This window comes from Boleophthalmus pectinirostris, unplaced genomic scaffold (assembly GCF_026225935.1).
Source record: "Boleophthalmus pectinirostris isolate CB_2022bp ecotype Guang Dong unplaced genomic scaffold, ASM2622593v1 HiC_scaffold_5, whole genome shotgun sequence".
Classification (NCBI taxonomy): domain Eukaryota; kingdom Metazoa; phylum Chordata; class Actinopteri; order Gobiiformes; family Gobiidae; genus Boleophthalmus; species Boleophthalmus pectinirostris.
Genome location: NW_026571404.1, coordinates 39,423,665 through 39,448,137, shown reverse-complemented (window position 1 = coordinate 39,448,137; position 24,473 = coordinate 39,423,665). Strand labels below are relative to the sequence as shown.

The window sequence follows — 24,473 nt, the reverse complement described above, 5'->3', positions numbered from 1 at the left end:
GCGAACAAAGTAGATCTCCAGACAAGTCAGTCCAATGAACGTTTATAACTACAGTATATGGTAAAGTTTATTCACCAAGCCATACTTTTGGAATCATCTACTCTTCAGTCTCATAATCTGAAGTTCGTGAGTTCGATCCTCACACAGGGCATGTTTTTGTTAAGCTTTTATCCATAGTCAATTAAGGGCGAATAAACTAGATCTAATATAACCAAAGTTATGTTTGTGTTAGTCAAGCCAGTATATATGTAGTCTTACAACTACAAATACATGGATTCCAAGTATGATATGGTTCAATCACCATAGCCCTTTCACCCTTATGGCCTTGGTAGCCTTCTCACAAAGAGGAGGTGTGGAAATGAATTTATCTGTTGTGATGTAAGGGCTAACAAAGTAGATCTCCAAGCCAGTCCAATGAACTTTTACAACTACAATACATGGTGTAGTTCATTCACCAACCTCTTATAATCATATACTCTAATAGTTACCAAATATGATATAGTTCATTCACCACAGATCTTTAAACTCTTGCTTCATCAGGGCAGGAGCAGGAGTCAAACAAGCATTAAGTAGCTTTACAACTACTAAATATGTTAAAGTTCATTCACAAAGCTATACTCTGGTTAGTAACCAAGTTACCTTTTCAGACTTACTAGCGCAGTAGATAGTGTGTCAATCTCATCATCTGAAGTTGTGAGTTCAATCCTCATACGAGCCATGTTTTCACGATGGTTTTACCAATGACCATGTAAGGTGTAACAAAATAGATCTCCAGTCAAGCCAGTGCAGTGAACTTTTACAGCTACAATATATGGTAGAGTTCATTCACCAAGCCATACTTGTGTAATCATCTACTCTTATAGTTTCCAAATATGATATAGTTCATTTACCATATACATTTTATTTCTGTGGCCTTGTTAGCGCAGTAGGCAGCGCGTCAGTCTCATAATCTGAAGGTCGTGAGTTCGATCCTCACACAGGGCATGTTTTTGTTAAGCTTTTATCCATAACTATGTAAGGGTGAACAAAGAAGATCTCCAGTCAAGCCTGCCTACAACTACCAATATATGGACGATGATGATTCCAAGTATGATATAGTTCAGTCACTATAGCCCTTTCACCCCTATGGCCTTGGTAGCCTTCTCACACAGAGCATGATTTGGTAATAAATTTACCCATTGTGATGTAAGGGGTAACGGCTATGGCAGGGGTGTCCAACCTTTTTCCTCCACCTTTATAAAACAAAAATGCCAGAGAGGTACACATTTTAGCAGCCACAAGAAATTGAGACGATCATAAGAAAGAGGGTGAGTCTTTGGGTGCAGTTAGATGCCTATAAAACATAAACCATTGTCCATTTATTAGTGTTGGGCTTCAATATTATATATTCAAAATGGTAATGGGTATGGAATTTACCATATTTTAGTTTTGCAGCATAATGGTCTCATTCTGAAATGTCTTGGTGAGCTACTTGGAAGGGGGTGGAGAGATACTAGTGGCTCCCGAGCTACAGGTTGGAGACCCCTGGTGTATACAGTCTATGTGTGGCCATACTGCCTTGTAAATTCTGATCCCATCAGATCTCAGATGCTGAGCAAGGCCGGGACTGGTTAGTACTTGGATGGGAGACCACTGGGAAAATCAGGAGCCACAGTGGGGCGCCAGTGGGAATAACTGTTGTTGTGTCCTTAGGCAAGACACTTCACCCACATTGCCTAGTATGAAAGTGGTGTGTGCATGAGTGATGGTGGTTGGAGGGACTGATGGTGCGGATTGGCATGACAGCTGTGCTTCTGTCAGTCTGTCCCAGGGCAGCTGTGACTACAATAGTAGCTTACCATCACCAGGTATAGAGTGAATGACTAATGCTCTGTATGTTAATGCTCCAGTTTAGTTCGTAGACAATAAAAACACTTAATAAGATTAATTGAGACTAAATCATGTATCTATTTATAAAGATAATGTATATTGACAGGTTTTAAATTGTAATCTATGGAATTTAAAGTGAGAACCAAACTGTAAACATTGTAAACTGTGAACGTTGAATCTTGAGTTTTCGTCACAGATGATCCAAACTCCAGAGAAGCAAAGGATTACATTACATCACAACTATCTGCTTTTGAAAATATTTTGTCAATATTCTCTCTCGGATTATTGTGCTGGATTATACTGTAACGACTGATCTTTTTAAATCTGATTTTGTTCTTGTCTGTAAATGCTACATGTCAGGATTATATGACAGTATGTCCCGGCTTGTCCTTATCTAATGACAAACTGTGTCCTACTAACACACATTTAAAGGACACATACACTCGTCCCCTAGTCCAGAACATGTCTCCAGTTCTATTCTCTTTCATTAATCCATTCATCCAAACTCTCTAAAGATCTCAAAAATGCTCAGGATTGTTGCATCACAGGTAAAAATCCAGACTCTACAAACCACTGCTGACAGCAGAGGGCGCTCCAACATGTACATGACTCACTGAAAACACAAGGGAAATCTAAAAAGTGTATTTTCAAAATGAAGACATTATTTTAAAATATAAAATGTGAAATACTGATCCCAGTGTGAACAAAAACATGATTAAAATAAAATTCAGACTACAAGAATGACTCGTGTGTGTGTGTGTGTGTGTGAGAGAGAACAAACAGAAAGGGAGAGAGAGAGAGAGAGAGGAGAACAAACACATACAGAGAGAGAGAGAGAGAGAGAGAGAACAGAGAGTGTGAAAGAGAGAGGAGAACAGGCAGAGAAAGAGAGGAGGATGGGCAGAGAGAGAGAGCAAATAGAGAGACAAAAGAACAGGCAGAGAGAGAGAGAGAGAGCATGAGGAGAACAAACAGAGAGAGAGAGTGTGTGTGAGAGAGAGGAGAGCAAACAGAGAGACAGAGAGTGAGAGAGAGGAAAATAAACAGAGACAGAGAGAGAGAGAACAGGCAGAGGGTGAGAGAGGAGAGCAGACAGAGAGAGAGAGAGAAGAGAACAAACGGGGGGAGGCAGAGAGAGAGGATAGGAGACAGAAAGAGAGACACGGAGAAGAGAGATGAACAAACAGTCTGGTCCAAAACCTGTTGAAATATTGAACATTATGAATGTTTAATGATGAACAGCAGACAGAAGAGGAGACAGGAAAGACGATAGAGAGACAAGAGAGATGAGAGATAACAGAGAGAGAGAAGGACAGAGATGAGAGATAACAGAGAGAGAGAAGGACAGAGATGAGAGATAACAGAGAGAGAGAAGGACAGAGACGAGAGAGAAAGAGAGGAGAGAGTGATGAGACAGAGAAGAGGACAGAGAGAGACAAGAGACAGATGAGAGGTAGGAGAGAGAGAGTAGAGAGAGGAGTGATGAGGCAGAGGAGAGATGATAGAGAGGGAGAGAGAGAAGACGTCAGATTAAAAAAGACAGAGACATGCAGTAGAAGACAGATGAGTGGAGAGAGAGAGACAGGAGGACAGGGGAGAGAGGGAGGAGGAGAGGAGAGAGAGAAACTGGAGACACACACAGAGAGAGAGAGAGAGAGAGAGAGAGAGAGAGAGAGAGAGTGGTGATGCTCCCAGGAGGTCAAAGTGTAAATAACTGTTTAGTTTCACAATAAAGTCTCTCATGCTGATTGGATCATTTCACCAAAATCTAAATTTGGAATCCAAATTACACGTCCATACTGTGCTCTCTTAAAGGACCTGTCCTGTGGTTTTCCTACACTGATGGACGCCCCGGGACTGTCCCTGGCTCCATCTTGTTTTCTGATTTATGTTTGAATGTAGTTCCGTCATCACAAACAAATGTGTTTTGATGTGTTTTGCTTCATTCACTGAGTCTGTCTCTTAGCCTACGTTCAGACTGCAGGGCTTAACACTCAATTCCGATTTTTTTGTGAAATCTGATGTTTTTGCGAGGTCGTTCACATTTCCAATTCAATGTGACTTGTATGTGATCCCCTGTGTGAACGTTAAACGGCCCGAAAGTGTCCCACATGTGACTGGAGACACGACGACGTCAACCACAGTGAGCGTCTCTGTGTTTACTGAAGTTGTCCAAACATGGACGCAGCATCGAGCACCTGGAGATTTTAAAGTTCCTCTCGTACCAGAGCCAGAACATGAACAACTTACTTGTTTTAAGGAGGAGACTGAGAAGCAGAAGGACGAGGTTTTTGGTCGTGGTGTTTTGTGGGGCAGTGGCAGCGACGTCCGTTGAAAGGAACGTGTGGATGTGGAGACGGAGCCAAGAGTGGTGAGTGGTGATGTGCTTCACTTCAGTGACACAGAGTTCATTAACAATTTTTGCCTACTTCAGTGCAGAATAGTGACGTTTTTCGCTTGTTGATAACATGTAGATGGATGAATGTGACCTGACCGTTCACACTGAAGTCACATGTCAAAAGATCAGATATGTTTCAGGAGCACAGATCCAAGTGTCCTGGGTCACATTTGAAAAAATCTGATCAGATACAGGTCAGGTCAGGTCAGGATTTGGGTCACTTCAGGCTGCAGTCTGAACACAGCCTTTGTGATGTCATGTGTTAATACAAGAAGCTCCACTGTGTTTTTAAACTCCATACACCTTCACCTGAATCATTTGGATCATTTCAGACCTGGAGTTGCCGATCTCAAATGACCGGACTGACTGGGGTGGACTCCAAGCTTTGACTCCGTGCCTCCGCGGGGTCCAAGCCTCAGCTTCGAGCTCCGGCCCTGCCGTGGGCTCTGAGCCTCCGGTCTGGTCCCGGTCTTGTCTCTGTCTCAGGCCCGCTCTGGTCCCGGTCTGTCCCAGTCTCAGTAGCGCTCTGGTCCCAGTCAGGTCCCGGACCTGGTCCATTTGAACCAAAAGCTCTTAGTTCGGTTCGTTTTCGTTGGTGTGAAAGCTTCAGTTGGATGCTTTGCACCACCTCGGAACCAGCTGCGGTTCTTGAGCACGGAGGACCGGAGCAGCCCGTCTAGATCTGTAGTCCACAAAACAGAACATTCTCACTTTCTCCACACGGAACCAGCGCGGAGACGATGACACGGAACCGCTGGTCTCGGTCTCAGTTCCGCTCTGATCCCGCTCTGGTCCCGGTCTCAGTTCCGCTCTGGTCACGGTCTGGTCTCGGACCTGGATCAGTCCTGGTTCAGTCCGTACGCGGTGCAAAAGTCCGGCATCGCAGTCACAGAAGTCACATAAACGAGAAACGTTTTTTCCATTCTTCATTTAAACACAAAATCGAAAACTGAAAAAACGAATCGTTATCCATTTTTTCATTTTGGTTTTGGAGACAAATAACGAAGAAAAGTGTTGTTTTTTCGTTTTCTTATTTTTGGTTTTATATTGAAAAACAAATGAACGAATGATACACAGATTCTGCAGTGAGATGAAGAGTTTGGTAAACTTATGTTCTGTTGTTTAGCTGAAGAACTGAATATGTTCCCTTAACATACAGACGCCTGTTCAGTCTGTTGTTCTCTCTTCTATTGTCGTTACTATAACTTGCCCCAAAAATGCAACTTACAGTCTGTATGTTTTTTCTTCTTCATTATTCATTTTCTGACTGATGAGATTTATAGTCCAGAGCAATTTATAGTCTGGAAAATATGGTAAGTTGTTTATTAAATTTATATTGTGACTATGAATATGCAAATTATTGTGTCATAGTATATGAGTATATAATAAATATATAAGTATAGAGCACACACAAGCACAACATCTTTAAAGGGGCACTCTGTACCTTTTTGGGTGGTTGTCCACATGGAGATGTGATCGCTTTGACTGGAATGTTCCACGGTACAGATTCAAAATGATATGTCTTGCAATTAGTCAATCATTTAAACATTTCTTATTTCTTATTGTGAGTGTTGCTCCACAGATCTCACCTGTAATTTGGCCTATGGAGACAAGTCCCACACAACTTATGTAAAGTGAATAATAATGACGCAGAATAACACAGTACAGTCTGTACAGTATGTACAGCATGGACAGTATGTTCCTAAGGTAGGGTGACCATACCGGGACACCTTACCGGGGGTGAGAGGTGGGGCCTCGACATTGAGCTACAGTCCCTTGCTATATCGCGGTTCACCTTTTGCATTCTCACCGTTTCGCAGATTGTTTTTCTTTTCCTTTTTTTCTGTCAGTTTTGCATGTTTTTTTGGGTTTTTTTTTTACACACGGGTGGGTCAGGACTAAACCAGTTCTAAACCAGGACTAATCTTAGACTTAAGAGAGAGAACGCCGAGCAGTTTGTCAGCAAAGCGCGATCAGGCAATTGCTGCGTTTACCTCCGTGAAGTGCGGAGCTGAGCTGGTCCTTTCTCCTGCGGTCACCTCCAAGCCCGTCCCGACAGTGAGTCCTGTTTCAGTTCTGGTTTAGTCCTGGTTTAGTCCTGGTTTAGTCCTCCTCTTCAGTCCTGGAATCAGTCCTATGTTAGTCCTGGGTTAGTCCTGGTTTAGTCTTGGTTCAGTCCGTGGCATAGGCAGTGCAAAAGTTTGATATAACCTCGGGTTAACAGGCAGGTGCGGTGCTGTACTACGGGTCTCCAAAAACTGACCTGTGCAGGACTCTGTGCTGGAGGCTCCATTACAGAATAAATTAATCTTCAGTTTGTTACATAAAGAAGGAGGAAAATAATATGACAGCAGCAATGTGTTTTAAGAAGGATGGAAAAAGGGTTGCACCTGTCCTGTCTGAAAAAAAGTGTACAAAGTGTGTGCTGAGGGTTTTACAAACTTAAAACAGATAGAATATTTGTAAAATATAAAGTTGACTGCTTCCTGGATTTCACCTATCGCGGGTTATTTTTAGAACGTAACCCCCGCGATAAACGAGGGACACTGTACTCTCACCTCACAACCTGTGCACATGGACTCACACTTGTCCCGACCGGGACGGAAAACAGAGAATTTCTTGTACAAGTCATTGTTAAATGTATATTTGTGTTTCGGTATGTTGCAGAACGATGTGTCTCGCTCCTTCTGAGTCACAGACGCTACGAGAGACGCTCAGTTTAATGCCCCCAATGAACGGTAAAGAAAACCCGGACATTTGCATCACTTAAAAAAAACAAAACAGACGCCCTGGACCGGACGCAAAATACGGACATGTCCAGGGAAAAACAGAAGTTTGGTCACTCTGTCCTAATGCCAAATGGAGAGGAGTGATATGTGTGTACTTGCAGACAGAGGTCATGTGACAGAGCAGGGACAGCGACATCCCTCCATAACAACAAACAACATATGCTAGCTTTTATTAGCATGTGTTAGTGATTAGCATGTGTTAGCTGAATGCCTCGTCCCCCTCCTGCAGTGAGAGTGTTTTTCTCTGACAGCTCCATGCTCGTGTTCTACAAAACACTCATAAAACTATAGAAGAAACAGCTCGTCTTCATCACTGTCAAGTCTCAGTGTGACATATGAGTCTTAGCTTTAGCATTAGCCGTGAGGGACGTGTGCAACGAGCAAAACAAGCTCATAAAATAAAGTCCAGATGATGTAGAGCTCTGATCTATGACACATGTGGATTATGAACATTGATCTGAAACAACTTCATTGTCTTATTGCTTAACACTGCCCTACAAAGACAGAACACGTAACATCATGTTTGGTCCAACATGAGTTCATGTCATTGTGTTTGTATTAGAGATGCACGGATTGTGGTTTAGCCGCGGTGTCGGGCGGATGATGTGACAAAAAATAATATTTTAATTAAATTCGGGTAAAAAAAAAAAAAAAAAAAAAAAAAAATATATATATATATATATATATATATATATATATATATATATATATATATATATATATATATATATATATATATATATATATATATATATTGTTAAGTGTTATGAAAGATGCGTCTTTACTCCTATGTGCAGTGTTTAGAGTGGCGTGTGGCGTGTGCGTGAGCGTGACTGAGTGACTGCGTGCGCGCCCCCGAGGCACACACTTCTTAAATGGGCCCGCGGAGTGTACAGGTGTCTATGTTTTACTGTATGTGAAATAAACGGTCGGAAGGCGACCGAAGCGAGTTATTTAGTGTATCACAGCAAATAAAGTCACGATTCTTGAGCAACGACCTGGTGCGTTTATTGAGCCCACGCACTCATGGTGAGGCTCCGAACAGGGAGTTAAACCCTGAGCAACGAGCGGCGTTTTGTTATGGACAATTAAGAATGCGAGCATGAACGTTGAGCGAATTTTGGAATGAATGAGCTATAGATTTTGCATTTTTATCGAGGCTCCTTAGTTTGTTTGCTATATGATTGTTCTAAAATCTAAAATCAATGGGCGGATGGCGGGCAAGTGCGGTTTTGAAAATTGGTCAAAACCTTGGGTACAAATGGACAGTGGGCGGATGATGAGTTTTGAATAGCCCATCCACGCATCTCTAGTTTGTATGTGTCCTCCTTTATCATGTGAATAAATATGTGAAAAATATTAAGCTCAAAATTGACCTTTGACCTTATTTGTCAGTTCCTGTTCTCTGCCTTTGTATCATGAGTTAAAAATAAGTTTTCATGCAAAGGCCAAAGGCAGATGTTTGTTTGTTTGTTATTTAGTTCATAAATAGATTTGATTTTCAAATCCAACCTCTCACCTCCTTCTTTTTGTTGTGGCCTTGGCTCAGGGTCTGAACACATGAAATAAATAAACCTTTGTATTCAATTATACTTCAATGCATGTGTGTATTTATTCATACTGTACACACTCTACTGCAAAGTCACTTGTGTCAAACTGTTTCACTGTGGAAGTGTCGCCGCACGATCCTGATCAGAACTAAACAGAAAATCCAGAGCTCTTCTATATCATTTAAACAAACACATGATGACTGGACCTTGGTGAGGTTTTCTTATACTGGATGGAAGTCAGGAGAAAATCAAGAAAATAATGATCATGTCATTTTCTGCCTTTGCATGAAAACTTATGTTTGAACACAGTCTGACCAGAAAGACTTGATTTAGATGAAGTACAACAGGAGAGCTGATTATTGCTCTTAAACAAAACAGGACCATGAATGCTCAGACTGATCACAGGCTCATGAAAATGTGCTGTTTAAACCATTTTGTACTTTGTTCTTGAGTTTTCAGATAAAACCTTTTAACGTTAATGTCACTGCAATGCTTTAATGTGATTGTAAAGTGTCATTAGTCGTCTCCACACACTGCACACACTGTCCTCTAAATGCAAAGCCATGAAGTCGTCCTATCTGCAGATAACAGGACGACAACATGGACATCTACACCTGGATCAGAACACTGATATTCTGCTTGTGGCTGATGTACAGATCTGTAGCAGTCGGGACCATGTCCACAGGGACGGGAGGGAAGAGAAATGACACAGAGCATAAGTCTGTCTGCTCGTTTGGGTGGAGTGAGGTGGAGGTGATGAGGGCAAATCCATCTTATCCCACAGCTCTTGTTAACTTATCAACACTAAGACGCTAACTCTCATAATTACAGTGTAAACTGTAAATTCTACAAACTGTCCTCTCCTGTCCTCTCCTGTCCCATGCCCTCTCCAGATGTCCACAGCAGGATCATCATCCATACACATGAGCTGCTGTGATCAGACCACAGACACACGGTGTGGGCTCTCAAGGTGAGCGAAGTCACACTCACAGTTCAGTTGTAAGAAGCTCTACATTCTCTTGTAGCTGACCGGCTGGTACACTGAGCAGTTTTTAAACTTTTAAAACTATTTTGTCACATTTTTAACTTAAACTTTAACTTTAGGGATTTTGACAAACTAAGATGTGCAGTTTATGCAGTTCAAAGGACAGAGGTAAAGGACTTTTGGATTGTGTTTGTTTTTCCTTTATCCATGGTGAGCCTGCATGGACCTAGTTATGCTAATCAGCTGGCTCTGAAATGCAGAATACAAACTTTCTACAAAAAATATGTCAAAGACGCTCAGAGGGAATGTCGCATCTCACCGACTGAAACAACAAAGAGAGGCTTAAGAGGCTTTCTGTTGTGTCTAGACTTCACCTGCTCCCCCTGGAGGCTGCTGTGATTCTGCAAGACACAGAAGACACAGAGAAGGGACACTTTTGTACTGAGGGCCGTTACTCTCCTCACACTGCCCTGACAATGGATCTAATGAAACGATCTTTTGAGCTGCACTGAGATTTTAGTTTGAGTTTTTCTATTATGACTGTATTTTACTGCTCTTTGTGCTTAAACTGTTCCTCAGGACAAATAAAGTGACTTTGATTTGAAAAAAGTTGATGAGCACAGAGTTCTGTCTGAAGAACAGCTCCTAAGACACGTCACACCAGCGCCAAAGCATGTCAGAGAAAATTAAAATCACAATGTTTTGCTGGAATCCCTCATCTTATTCAATTTATGGATTAATGCATTTGTTATATATTTATTATGCTTATGTATTTAGTGGTGTAACAGTTCTGCTTAGAGACTCATATGTTCAGAGATATTAGAGTACTTTTGCATATTCATGAGTTATGGACGCAGTGTCAGCCAATCACAACTGAACTCCCCAGCCCCGCCTCCCTGCTCCAGGCTACAGAATAATGACAGTATGACACAAGTGTACACAGGTCCAGCATGCTAACGACAGGACGTGTCAGTTAATGACTCTGTCCTTGAGCACTGCTCATAAATGGCAGATTTCATTCTCACCCAGAGTATCACATTTTGACACATTAGCACAAATTGCCTACGCAAGGTTATTTTTGATATGAAGGTTTGAAAAATGTAAATTAAGTGACAACCCACAATGTTCAGTCTGTATAAAAGATCTTATATCTGCAATGATTTATGTCCACAGAAGTGTAACTGGAAAACTTGTATTGTACTGTGTTGTACTGTGTTGTACTGTATTGTACTGTATTGTACTGTATTGAAATGGGTATTAAACTGTAATAACTTTAAAGTTCCACAATACAAAGCACATTCATCAGTCAGTATGGTGCTTCCATTTTCGGCACAGACTAAACTTTCCATGTTAAGTTTGTGATTTATAAAAAGACAAATTCGGAGGCGGAGTACAAATTATATTGTGCCAAGGTGCCGAGAGGTGGAAGGGAAAACACCTCATTTAATACGAGCAATTTAATCAAACATTTGAAGCCACAGCACAGTGATAAATATGCTGAGTTCACCAAAGCTCACACCAACCGTCAACAGTAACATTTAATCAAAGTGCTCAAAAAGCAAGAGAAAATGTCCAAAGATAGCACTTGGGCAACAAAAATAACTGAGGCACTAACCCACTACACTGCGCTGGATGAGCAGCCACGTTCAGTAGTCAGCGATATTGGGTTTGAGCGTCTTATAGATGTTCTAGAGCTCAGATACGAGATGACCAGTCATTGCTACAGCTCAGATGTGATGTTGCCTAAAGTGTTCCATGCTGTGAAAACTCACTTTAGGTCAGTGATTCATGACATCGAGTCAATAAGCTTAACGACTGATATTTGGAGGAGCAACGTCTGCCCAATGTCAGTTTTAAATTTGACAGCCCAGTGGAGGATGAGGTGTTTACTTGTCATCAAGATATACTCCACACAAAGCCATTTCGAGACACCACACCGAGTCATAGCAGAGATATTCCTTGAAATGCTACAGCTCTGGGGGATTAAAAAAGTTCAATTCATGTTGTCCTTCATGACAACACAAGAACTATGATTCTGGGCATGAGTGATGCAGGACTCCATAGTCTGTGTTGTGCCGCTCATTCTCGTCAGCTTGTGGTAAATGAAGAGCTACTGTCACAGAGGAGTACTGGTATCAGTACTCAGTATCAGCGAGTACAGAAATAATTATACTTGTACTCTTAAGTATCGGTTTTCAAAAAAGTGGTATGGGTGCATCCCTACCTCACACACGTTTAGTAAGATACCCTGTAAAATTTGAAGAGTCCAGATTTGCAAAGAATAGCATTCAAGAGTCGAGTGAAAATGAGCATCAGGAGTGTTTAGTGTGAGCTCATGTGGATCCACAGAGCAGAGCAGAAGAGCAGAGCAGATTAGAGCAGATTTAGGCCTGTGCATGTGCAGACGCTCATTTGGGACTTGATGAGAGAGTGGACTTTTAAACAGAGACAGGCTGACTTTATTTGCACATGGAGGTGAGAGGAAATCAGCCTGGTCCCCACTCCCTACATTGAGGCAGGCTCTAACATGGCCGACCAATCAGATTTGTTTATTTCAGAGATGCATGTGAAACAAAGGAGCTCATTGGTCATCAACATTTACAAACAAAATCACATTTCTCTCTCCTCAGATGAACAGTGATTTTTTTGTTTGTTTGTTTGTTTGTTTTCTTTTTTCCTCCTAAGCAGCTAAATTTGTTTTGATACAGACAGATCACGTGTGTCCCTGACTGGATAATCCGCCTGTCAATCATGATTTCTGAAATCAGGGAGATTCACTGGTGACCAGACTCACATCATGGTAAAGTGTTGAAGAAGTGTGGTGAGTCTGTGGATCAGTGAGGTCAGAGGAATCAAGGCAAGCAGTGGTTGCCCAATAAAATCTAAAATCATCACGTGTCAAAAGTGTAATTAAATTGTTTCAAATTATCCAAATAATCCCGTTTTCCCTTCACTTGTGTCTGTTTGAAACATGGTTGTGATGGCGGTGTCCTTTACTGCACTCTTCTGGTCACTGAACAAACTGCAACAACTGCGGTTCAGAATGCCCAATGTTGTTTTGCCTTTCTACGGAGGTCTGGAGGTGCATGTGGAGAGCACAACTTACAGTTATTATGGTCTATGCTTTTTCATGTGCTCTTACAACCGGAGAAGCCAGCCGGGTGTTTTAGAGGTTTATGCATGTGTACTTGTGGATGATAGTCGGCTCAAACAACACTGAATAAACCCAAATCATCATCCATGAGAACTGGAGATGTGCGGCAATTCCCAGGGAATGTGCGGCAGGAGACGACAAGAGCAGCACGAACTTTCAACACAAGTGTCTAAAAATAACCCACTTGCAGCGACAAGTCAGTGTTTGTAGCTCCGTGTTTATAATGATTAGGCCATAATTTAATGAAACAGTGATCTAGTGTCAGGGCGAGTTTGTGTGAAAAGGAGGATCTGGACAGAGCAGTGGAGCGAGCGGCTGGAGAGGAGCTTGTCTCGTCTGTGTGTTCATGAAGGAGCGACAGTGTCTGTGGAATAACAGCACTATTACACACATGTGGAGGAACATGTGTGTGTTTTGGACCTGATCCGCTTCAGGGAAGTACAAGATATTTCTTCAGGAAAAACGTAGTTCTGCATCTGTGTGAGGTGAGTGATAACACACTGTTCTAACCATGTTATAGATTCATGATTCTAATGCAGGGCTCAGTTTAAGGGGATGTTTGTGACACATTAGGCTGTATTATCAGTGCACTTGTCTGACCAGTGCACTGTGTTGTTTCTCTTTATGATCTTGATGAATGTACATGTTGTGTTGTAAGTGCATCACACGTCTGTACACAGTCACTCAGGTGGTTTCTAGAGGTATTATAATAATGACATACGTAAGAACTGCCCTGAAGGCTCAGCTGAATAAATAAGGTGTAGGAGTAGAAACACATAGCCCCGTTTGTACAGATGGTGTCAAATACAGTCCCTTTTACAAATAAACTATATGGTGTAGGTCTCTCATTTGACTCCAGATTGGCTCAGGATACATGCAGTCAATGTGGTCAAAATAAATCTACTCATTTGTAATGTAGTTTGCATAAAAAGTGTCATTATTAAAGTGTTGACATCCACTCCAAGTCTTCTGCCCACTCACAAAAGTCAAATGGATCATTGATGTTTTGGAGATGTGCATAATTAGAACATGAACAGTCTCCTCTATTATTGTCCAAACAAAGATTTTGGTTCATTTTATGGGCAGTCTATATCTCAGGTTTAATCATTCCCAATCCCACTGCTGTAATCCTGAGGCTGATCCAATCATGTGTGCCCCTCACCTCTCGCCCAGTACCCGCCTGTGTGCCCGCCTGTGTGCCCGCCTGTGTGCCCGCCTGTGTGCCCGCCTGTGTGCCCGCCTGTGTGCCCGCCTGTGCCCCCTGCCTCACTCTACTCACCGCTCAGGGCAGGATTAAGCAGACGGCACAGATGGCACCAGGACACACCCTCCCCCTCCTCTCCTCCAGATGTATCACCCTGCCCCCCCACACACACTTAGACCTGCACACACACACACACACCCCACCCACATACACACACACACGCACCCCCCACCCACGTACACACACACATGCACGCACACACACACACACACACCCGCACCCCCCACCCACACACACACACACACACACACACACACACACACACACACACACACACACACACACGCACACACGCACACACGCACACACAAAGATGTTGGACGTTTTGGGGATTGTTCATTTATTCCCAAAATATTTTTTTCTGAAGTTTGAATGTATTTTAACTTAACAAATTAATCCAGTTTTTTTTACAGATGCATACAGGTTTAAAAAACAAAACACAAAACAAAAAATCACATTCCTGTGGTTCCTATGCAAACTGTTTGCATAGGAGCTTCTGAAAAGATCAGCCGCTTACTGAGAGCTAGAGCCAGAGGAAGTGTACAAAACAGACTCGGATCTGTCGCATGAACTGGCTTCGCTGCACAAACTAAAGGTGCAGTTTTTTTAAATGGGTCCAAAAGGGGCAAACCATACGTCCAACTTCCACATCGAAGTGAAAGTGGGGGACTTTGTTGCCCATGGCTCAGGTCCCTCAAAAAAAAAACAAAGCAAATTACACGCTGCCTCAAAAGTTCTATGGGATTTGAAGAAGCTCTCTGTGCCAGAGGACACTACTCTGTATTGGTGCAAACTGCAACTTGACCTGGTGGACCCACTGGAGTGTCCATATTTCTTTTACAAGAAAAACCCTGTTAGTGCACTGGCAGAAATCCTGATGGTGAGAAAGCAAAAGGCGGCTGAGTATCAGGCCGTCGATGTTCGCATCTTGCACCGCACTGGTAACAAGGTACGGTTCACTATGGAGGTAAGAGATGGCCAAATGCCCTGTCAGGCTCAGGGCCCCAGCAAACAAAAGGCTAAGGTCCTGGTAGCAGAGAGAATGCTGAAGATGATGGGCTTTGAAGAGCTGATGAAAAGTCATAACCCACCAGTGCAGCCACACGAGGAACAGAAGTTCCAGCATTACGTTCACGAGCTTCAGACACAGAGCACTTAGATTACCAGTCCAGGAACCAGGACCAAACCAGGAACCCAGACCAGTCCAGGAACCCACACCAGTCCATATTTAACCTATGCCAGCCCAGGAACCCAGACTGATCAATAACCCTCAAAATCCCAGACAAGGCCAGTTCCCACAAAATCACAGGCTAGTCCAGATCCAGGAGAACTCCAGGCAAGGTCAGTTCCCAGAAAGACCCAGGCTAAACCAGTTCCACCACAATCTCAGACCAGGTCACTTCCAAGAGAGACCCAGGCTGGACCAGTTCCCACAGAATTTTCAGACAAGGCCAGAAGTCTGAAACCGTATGTTCAACAGTGGACTCTATACCGCCAGAGGAGAATAATACAGACGTTGCAACACCTGAGGAGCCTCAAGATGTTTTTGAGAGCTGCTTTCAAGTAGTTGAGGATAATGAGAGGACATCACAAGACCTACATCAGAGGAAATCACAGAACCTTCTTTACCTCCTCAGAGCATCACTCATGAGGCTGTCAAACAAACAGAATATTCTGTTGTACCAGAGGAAGTCCAACTGGAGGAGATCAAACTACAGGAGATCCAAATGGACCAGATTCAGTTTGAGGAAATCAAACTAGAGGTGGTCGAACTAGAGGAGAATATAACAGAGGTCCGAACACCTGTCTGTTCCTCAAGATGTTTTTGAGAGCTGTTTCAAGTGGTTGAGGATAATGAGGAGGCTATCACCAGTCCTACCAAGTCTGTAACATCAGAGGAGATTTCTGAACCTTCTTTGACTCCTCAGAGCACCACTCATGAGGCTGTCAATCAAACAGAGATATGTATTCCACTCTGCGTCATTTTAAATAACATTAAACAATCTGGGGGTGTTTTTTTTTCTATTCTAAAAGAGCTGCTTGTTCTTTGTCAGTGTTAGATGAGAGTAGCCTGATTCATCAGCCGGTTTCACTTCATAAAAAATGTCTGACCTCGCAAGTGTTAGAATTCGTTCGCTCGACGGTAGGCGATCAATCACTGTTATTTGGTTGTGATGTATGTAATGCACCACTAACGGGCATAACTGGTATATTAAGCTTTTCCCAAATCCCTTAGGAAGAAGGACAATAATGTCTTTCCCCTTGATAAAATTCATCAGACATTCTCTTTGTTCTGATTTTAAATCCTCGATCTCACACAGAATATATGGCTCTTCACTGATTGGCTGGCACTTCTGGGGTTTTTGTAAACCATCTATTGTATTCTGATTCCTGAAATGAAAATTGAGAAATGAAATTGAGTGGAGGCACTAGGTGGTATCATCCGGGGTTAGATTAGAGGGTGAAGAAGCAAAAAAGGACAAAGAAAAGAGCTCAGTTTGTAGTGAGATTGGCCGCTGCGCTGGTTTGGATCAGATGTGCCAGTTTGTTCATAAAGATCACCGCACAAAGCTGTTGTTTTGTAGAGCAGCAACATGTTTTTATCCCACCTACAAAAAATGCAGGATGTGTTGAATTGCACCTTTAAACAGAAAATGTCAAAAAAATAGACACCAGCTACTTCTTGTTCTTTTGCTCATCACACACACACACACACACACCCACACACACCCACACACACACACACACACACACACACACACACACACACACACACACACACACACACACACACACACACACACACACACACACACACACACACACACACACACACACACACACACACACACACACACACACACACACACACACACACACACACACACACACACACACACACACACACACACACACACACACACACACACACACACACACACAGAGAGAGTAGGCTGGGTCTAACTCACTTGTGTTTTGTTGAGTGGAGCAGCAGCAGACTTACAGTGTCATAATGAGAGACGGCTCCTATTGTGAGTGTGGACAAAAGGGACTTGTGAGGAAAACTGGAAGAGAGTAACTTGAAGTAACTTGCACTTGTCCATATATAGAATCATATATAGAATCACAAGTAGTAGGCCTGTTCACATGATACTAAACTCTATTTCTGTACTAAGGAATAAACTCGATGCTCAAGAGCACAAATAGGAGTGAATTGTATTTGTTGTATAATTCATTGATATTTGATGTGTTGTATTAAAGTTTGGGGAAGAGCTTGTAAAACTTATGTTCATCCAATTTTCCTTTTATAGAAAAGAACTGTTAAAGTCATCAGCAGAAGTGGATACAGAGACTCAACAAAACTAATATTTATACAATTAAAGATCCTGAAACTCAATGAACTGGTAAAACTTCATATTTTTAACATGAGGTATAAAACAAATCAGCAGATCTTGCCCTCCAACCCCCAAAAACATTTACAAAGAAAGAGAGACATAATAATTTGAAAGGAATTGAAATCTTTAAAAAACCCAGGTTCAGAAAAACAACAACAATGAAAAAACATGTGTTTGAGTCAAATATGGAACTTATGAATGAAAAACTCAAAGCTTCAAAATCTATTCAAGTGTTTTAAAGAAATGTCAAACATGATGTGCTAAAAACTATGATGAAAGAAGTGTCTTTTTGTGTTAATTAGTAAGTATTTAATATTGTGTGTGTCACATAAATAAGTTGCTTATAAATGTAGTTGTGTTAGAAATGTTTGACTTTGTGTGAAAAGGAGCAGATATTACAGGTCTAAACATGTGTCTGCTCCTTTTCATTCACATTGATGCATGAAACAGAATTATTTTGTTTTCATCTTTCATGAATGAAATAAATAAATAAAAAAAGAAACACAATATGATGTGATTTTCAGCATTAAATGTGTGTTATATGTGTGTGATGGTCAGTGGTGCAGTAGGTTCATGTTGGTCCATGTGTGTGTACTGGTCTATGTGCTCTGGTACTTGTTCTCATACAGATCAACATCATTCTACACACATTAAGGAAAGGTTCATTTCTGTGCTGTCAATGTGACTTTTTTAGTAACAACACCTGTTCAAATAAGTATCTAGTTTTGATAATAGTTTTAGTGTTGATTAGTATCTGTACTAGTTTCTGTATTTTTGACAACCCTGATCAGAAGTGGTTTTAATATTTATCAAATTTGTATTTCTATGTACAAAAATTCAACTATGATCCCCAAACATTTCACATTTTACTTTCAAACCAATGTAGAGATTCATAGATACAATAGTGGTCAAAATTGTATTTTTCATGTTCCAAAATGTGTCACAGGCAGAGCTCAGTTTTGTTTTATCCAGAGGCGGGAAATTGTGGAGCAGTTTTCACGTCTGTTTAGTGAGGCATCAGAAACGTCGTTTAAAAAGAGTTTGAGGAAATGTTTGATATTTCATGATAATGTTTGATCATTCAATTGTGGATTCATTGTATTTTAATCCATGTTTGAATCAAATGCTTTTAATCTAAAGTGAATATATGTATTTATTTTTTATTATTTATTTTTTATTATTATTAATGCACAGAGATAATGTTCAGTTTTTTTTATGTATTCATAAACTGGAGGCTTTAATCTTTTAGGTTTTTGCCTCTTCTGGCACCTACGTTTTTATCTAGTGTGCTTTTTTGTTGTTATATGTTATATATGTGCAAAATAAATGAATGAATAATAAATAAATAAATAAAAAAGTGCTCACCCTGAACACCTGAATTAAAGGTCCTGTCTAGTCATGTTATAATATTGTTCCCTCCTCAAAAACAGATCTGCAGTTGTGTTTTGTTTCATTCATACATGTTTGAGTAACTCTTTATTATCAGTCTGTTTACATCTACAAGGCTCAAAATGTTCTGTTCCATCTTGTGATGTCATGTTGTGATGTGGTATTAAAGTGAACAGCTCCTCGTTCAGCAGAGATGAGCAATTTCAGAGCTGAAGATATTCAAGTGATTCTAGTGAAGGTGTATGGAGTTTAAAAACACTGTGGAGCACATGAAGGTGGAAGTGTTTGCTGTTTGAGAGAAGAACTCAGTGTAAATGTGCAGGTTTGTGTGTTAAAAATGTATAAATGAAACAAAAGACAAGTCCAGGTCTGTGTGTGATGAGGAAATATTAGAAAAGAGATCAGACAATAGTGTCATATGTGTCCTGTAATGCTTAGTCCTTCAAATTACAAATGATGATGCGTTCTGTAAGATGCTCTTGAGTAGTAGTATCACAATAACTTTGACTTGGACCACTACTTTGTACTTCTATATAAGTAATAATATTCGGAAGTAGCGCTCCTCTTGTCTATCTACAAAGCAAACATCACCAGTCTCAGAGGTGTGGGAGGATGGCACTTACCTGAACCGACCCTGGCAGTGTTGGCACCGGTCCCCCACCCAGCCGTGGTCACACACGCAGCTCCCGTTCACGCAGGTGCCGGAGTAACAGCTCCTCTCGCAGGTCAGAGGAGCCGCGGCGGAGCCCTGCGCTCTGGGTACCACGGCCAGAGCCACAGCCACCGCCAGCACCATCCCCGGGTACCTCCTCCTCCAACAACTGAAACAACTGCTCCGGATGCCCTCCATGACGCACACACACCGCCTCGTGAACTGTAGGATTCCACTTAGAAACAACTCCAAATTATTTCCAATCGTGCGTAAAAAGTGCGCGTATTGTATCCAGATTAGGATTCGTCTCCAACAGTAGTACAAGTGTAAAAGTTGTAGGAGGACTAGAAGGACTAAGGACTGGAAGAAGTGGTTTGAGAAATTGAAACTTTAAACAGGTTTTCTAATATTTTAGGTTTAATAGTGCCAATTTTATTTAATCGCCCAAACCCACATTTTTGAACTCGCCTTTGCTGAGATTTCCATAGATAAAGATGCCAAAAACTCTAAACCAAACAAATTTGGATACAAAACGTTATGAATTTTATCTTATTTAAAGAAAAGATCCATATTTTTTGTGTAAATTAAACTTTTTTGCGAAATTTACGGTGCGTAATTTAAACAATTGAAGGCTTAAATGTGAAATTGGCAAAGACACGTGACTGTAGCCAGTTCAGACTAATCAAACATTGCAACTGATTCGTAAATGTGCAAAATTACACAATTAATTTGAACGTAAATTGAAAAAAATAAAATAAAATAAAAATAAAATAAAATAGCGTGGGTTGTTTCCAGTAGTGACGAATAAAACATATCCCAAGACTCTCCTAAACTTCCAGCTCGTATCCGTGCACATCCAGACGCAATAATCCGAAATAAGGAAAATAAAGTAGATTCCAAGACGCGTAATTTGATGGGACGCTCCTCCTCCTGCCTCTCCCGGTGTCCGCTGCTCCTCCGCCGGACTGGATCGCTTCTGGCACCGGCCACAGCTGCTGAGTGACGGGGGAGAGACAGAGCTGTGTGCAGGGAGGATGAGAGGATGAGAGGATGGGGGATGAGAGGATGGAGGAGCGCTTAAAGGGGCAGTGCAGTGCGGCTGTGAGCGGGAGAGAGGGCGCTGTAATCCGGATGGAGAGAGGAGAGGGACAGGAGGAGGTCACGGAGGGGGCAGAGGTCAGGTCAGGTCAGTGTGAAAAGAGCCACGTTCCATTTCTTTTTCCTCGTCTCCTTCTCCTCGATTCTGCAGGAAATGAGTGAGGAAGTCCCACAGAGGAGACACAGGGAGGAGAGAAGATCTGAACTCCTCACTGAGACCAATAAAGTTTGATTCTTTTCTCTGGTGTCTGCTCCTGAAGACTCCCTCAGGAAAGACAAATGAGATGCGGCCAAGAATAAGGAGATACATTTTTGGAATTGAGTCATGTACCTGAGTGAGTCCTGGTTTATTAAGTGTACTGATATAAACAATTAGACAAGTGTTTGAACCTTTTTTGAGCCATGACACACTTCAGCAAACATTTAACTTTTTACATTTTTTAACCACATAGACCTAGTTGTTTTCACTCTATATTTACTTTTTGACAATAAATAAATGACAACACCTCTATTTTTATTAAATCTGTGTTTAAACGGTAAAAAAATTGTCTCTGTTTCAGATGGACTTGATGAGACTTGATGACATACTGTACAGTAGGTAGAGGTTTCTGTTTTAGAACTCACTGTTACTTCCTGTATTTTCCAACTTTTTGTTTTTTACTTTCATTCATTCATTTATTTGTTTGAATCAGGTACAACAAAATTCAAAACAATAACAAAAATAGTGATATGTACATGAACATATTTGGGACCTGGTGCTCAAAAGGAGGAGGATGAAGATTAAAAAACGTCCTGCCCCAACTGTTTGGAGTGGTTACCTGTCATTATGCACAAATATACACACATATATACAAAAACATATCCACTCATACACACACACATACAGCAAAAAGTGGAGTGTTAAAATTGACTCTCACAGAATCAATTTTAACATTTTCTCAGAGTTTATATGAGTCCAACCTCTTCTAGAGTTAATTTAACATTTTTGGAAATGTTAATTAAATAACACTGAACTAAAGTTCCTGTTTAACCCCGAAAACAGGGGTTATAACCAGAGTTATATTCACGTTTTGAGAGTAAACAGATAACACTTTGTAGAGTTATCCTGATTTAGCTAAACAACACACAAAGGTGTTTTATTTTATGTTTACTTTATTTTAGTTCATTTAAGATGAAATTCTGTACAAAACTGGTTCAAACTGGTCTTCTCTCACAAGAGTTTGAAGTGGTGAATGGGAGGAGCCAAATTAACACTAAGAGAAGTTGAATTAACACTAGAGGAAGTTGAATTAACACTAGAGGAAGTTGAATTAACCTTAATCACATCAACTCTGGCAAATAACCCCAACTCAAACCCCCATTTAACTTTCAAATAGTTAAAATAAAACTTTAAAACATTTGGTAAATTTTAACCAACTAAAATTTTACCCTACATACATAAATACATACATAACATACATACATACATACATACATACATACATACATACATACATACATACATACATACATACACATACACATACATACATACATACATACATACATACATACATACATACATACATACATACATACATACATACATACATACATACATACATACATACATACATACATACATACATACATACATACATACATACATATGCACATCATAGATATCGGGTACATATACTCTCATATGTGTATAAACACATTGTGGTGGATCCTTCTGCCACTTCTCCATAGTGTCAGTATTATTTAATTTTCATTATTATTTACATTAAGTTAATCACATTACATACTTTAATTCCTTTATTTAGACTTATGTTCTAAGTTGAGTGCACACATTTTAGTCTAATTTAGTCTAATTTACTTGCACTTGTCCTTTTTTGTTTTTTGAGCACCGGACAGAGGACCCTGGGAGAGACCACCAGGACTCAGCAAAGGGGGGGAGCACTATTTAGTTTGTTTTACTAAGTTAGTTTGTTTAGTTTGCTTTAAGGTCACTTTATTATCACTTATTATTTTCTGTGTTTTTAATTTTTTGCCTTTTTGTTACTTTGATTAAGTTATTGGTTTAGTTAGTTAATTTAGTGTAATTCCTCCCTCTTGTGTTCAGCTTTAGTTGGTCCTTAGGTATTTAAACACCGCTGTTCCTTTGTCTGGTTGGGTTAGTTTTGTTTTGTTCAGTTTGATTTTGAGTTTCCCCAGTTGGGCCCAGCTTTTTGTGAATAATTTGCCTAATTTGAGCCTTTGTTAAATTAGATATTTTTTTGGCTTTATTAAATTTAAACTTATTTTTATATCTTGTCTTTGCCTTTCTGTTTGGTCCACTACACACATATACACACATGCAGAAACATATTTTTGTTTATAGTCGTACAAACTAATAATAATGTTATCGTAGGCACAAAGTTTATCGTTTATGATCGTACAAAATAAACAGTAATGAGAATGAAAAATTTTAGTTTTTCTTCTCTTGACAAACTGTCACGTCACTGATGTAAAACTGATGTATGAAATATTTAGCACTGGTACTTTCCCATTGCAGTCACAATTAGAAAAATAAATGAATTTGCCAAGTGCACTTAAACTGAACTGAGATCTCCCCAAGACACACCTGCTTCTAGCTGCACAGTGTTCCTCCACACTGCAGGACATCAGTGATGTAGACCACATGTGTTATACATTAGTGCACATGTAACAGGACCTGTTTTATGTTCAGTAAAAATACGGCACAGAGGTGATTAGTGGTGAGTCAGTGCACTGATATATGTGCTTCTGAAATGCATCATGTTCAATAAAGACACTAAAATCTGTGCTTTGTCCATCTCTTTCTATTTCAGAGGTTTATAAACAGAACAGTTCCATTGTTGTTTGGTCTTGGTTTCTTTCAGACTGCTTAAGTCAGTCTGAACATGCTTAAAATCGGGGTGTTACACTAAATTGATATGTTTTTATTTTTTTACCATGTTATAACTTTGCTGCCTCATCAGAAACATGCCTGAAGAGGTTTGAGATGTCATCCGTGCATGTTTGACCTGTCCTGTCGATTTGAGCTCCCTATAGAGCTACTGCGCACAGCCCTTAAGCGCTGGTACAGTTTGAATGCCATCAATTTGAGCTCCTGCCACACAGATGGGATAAAGGTCCCTCCCTGGATCTTGTGTATATATTTTTGTTAAATGTTCGTTCTAATGTTTCTTCTTTTGTCCCTTTTCTGTCCTCGTCCATCATGACTCAGTCCACTGTTATTGGCGATGTATAAATAAAACTGAATTGCAGGATCCATCTTCAGTTTGGGAGAAGATACAGTCAAGATTTGCTCTGCCCAGATTCATCTAAATGAGTGAATAATGCTGATTGTACAGTGGGACATTATTTGATGGATAAATTGTCCTGTGGAAATGTGCTCCCTTTAGTCAGAGCCTATTAGATCAGAATACAACTGTCTAAATGAACTACTCAGATTTATATAAATGAGTTGAAATTTGACATAAATAAAATATAAAGTGTGATCAGCGTGCAAACTGCGGCAAACCCTCGTCTCTAATCAGAGAGATAAGTTGTCAAACTGGAGAGGTCAGGGGTCAGAGGTCAGGGTTAGGCTTTACTGGATCTATACAACTGTAAATGGAAAAATATGAGGTCATTTATTTTGACTGGGCAGTGTCAATCGATAAACGTCTCTGTCACTTGAGGGATTCCGACGGGGCCCATTTCCACAGAACACCTGGCCCTATTTGAACCCTCCTTATGATTAGCTGTAAGATTCTGTTCAAGGCTCCACCCACAAGCCTACATCCCCCATGCTCCACACGACTATTCTCCATAAATACACAAAAACATGATACAAAACTGTACACAGCGACTGGAGAAACCTGATGTGATGTACAGGAGTTTGATTCTGAAGATGCAGGCTGATTGTGTTGTAATAGTGCTCTG

The 24,473-nt window shown here is 40.7% G+C and overlaps 1 protein-coding gene and 1 non-coding gene across 2 annotated transcripts in view; one reads left to right on the top strand and one right to left on the bottom strand.

The window, feature by feature from the left end:
• atrnl1a (attractin-like 1a) overlaps nucleotides 1–24,473 on the bottom strand; it is a 499,802-nt gene that overhangs the window by 472,182 nt on the left and 3,147 nt on the right. The window contains exon 2 of the mRNA XM_055162865.1: nucleotides 19,417–19,548. Within this exon, the coding sequence (XP_055018840.1) occupies nucleotides 19,417–19,548 (132 nt within the window). The remainder of the gene's footprint in view (nucleotides 1–19,416; nucleotides 19,549–24,473) is intronic.
• trnam-cau (transfer RNA methionine (anticodon CAU)) lies at nucleotides 912–984 on the top strand. Its single transcript has one exon. It is a non-coding gene; the product is annotated as a tRNA-Met (tRNA).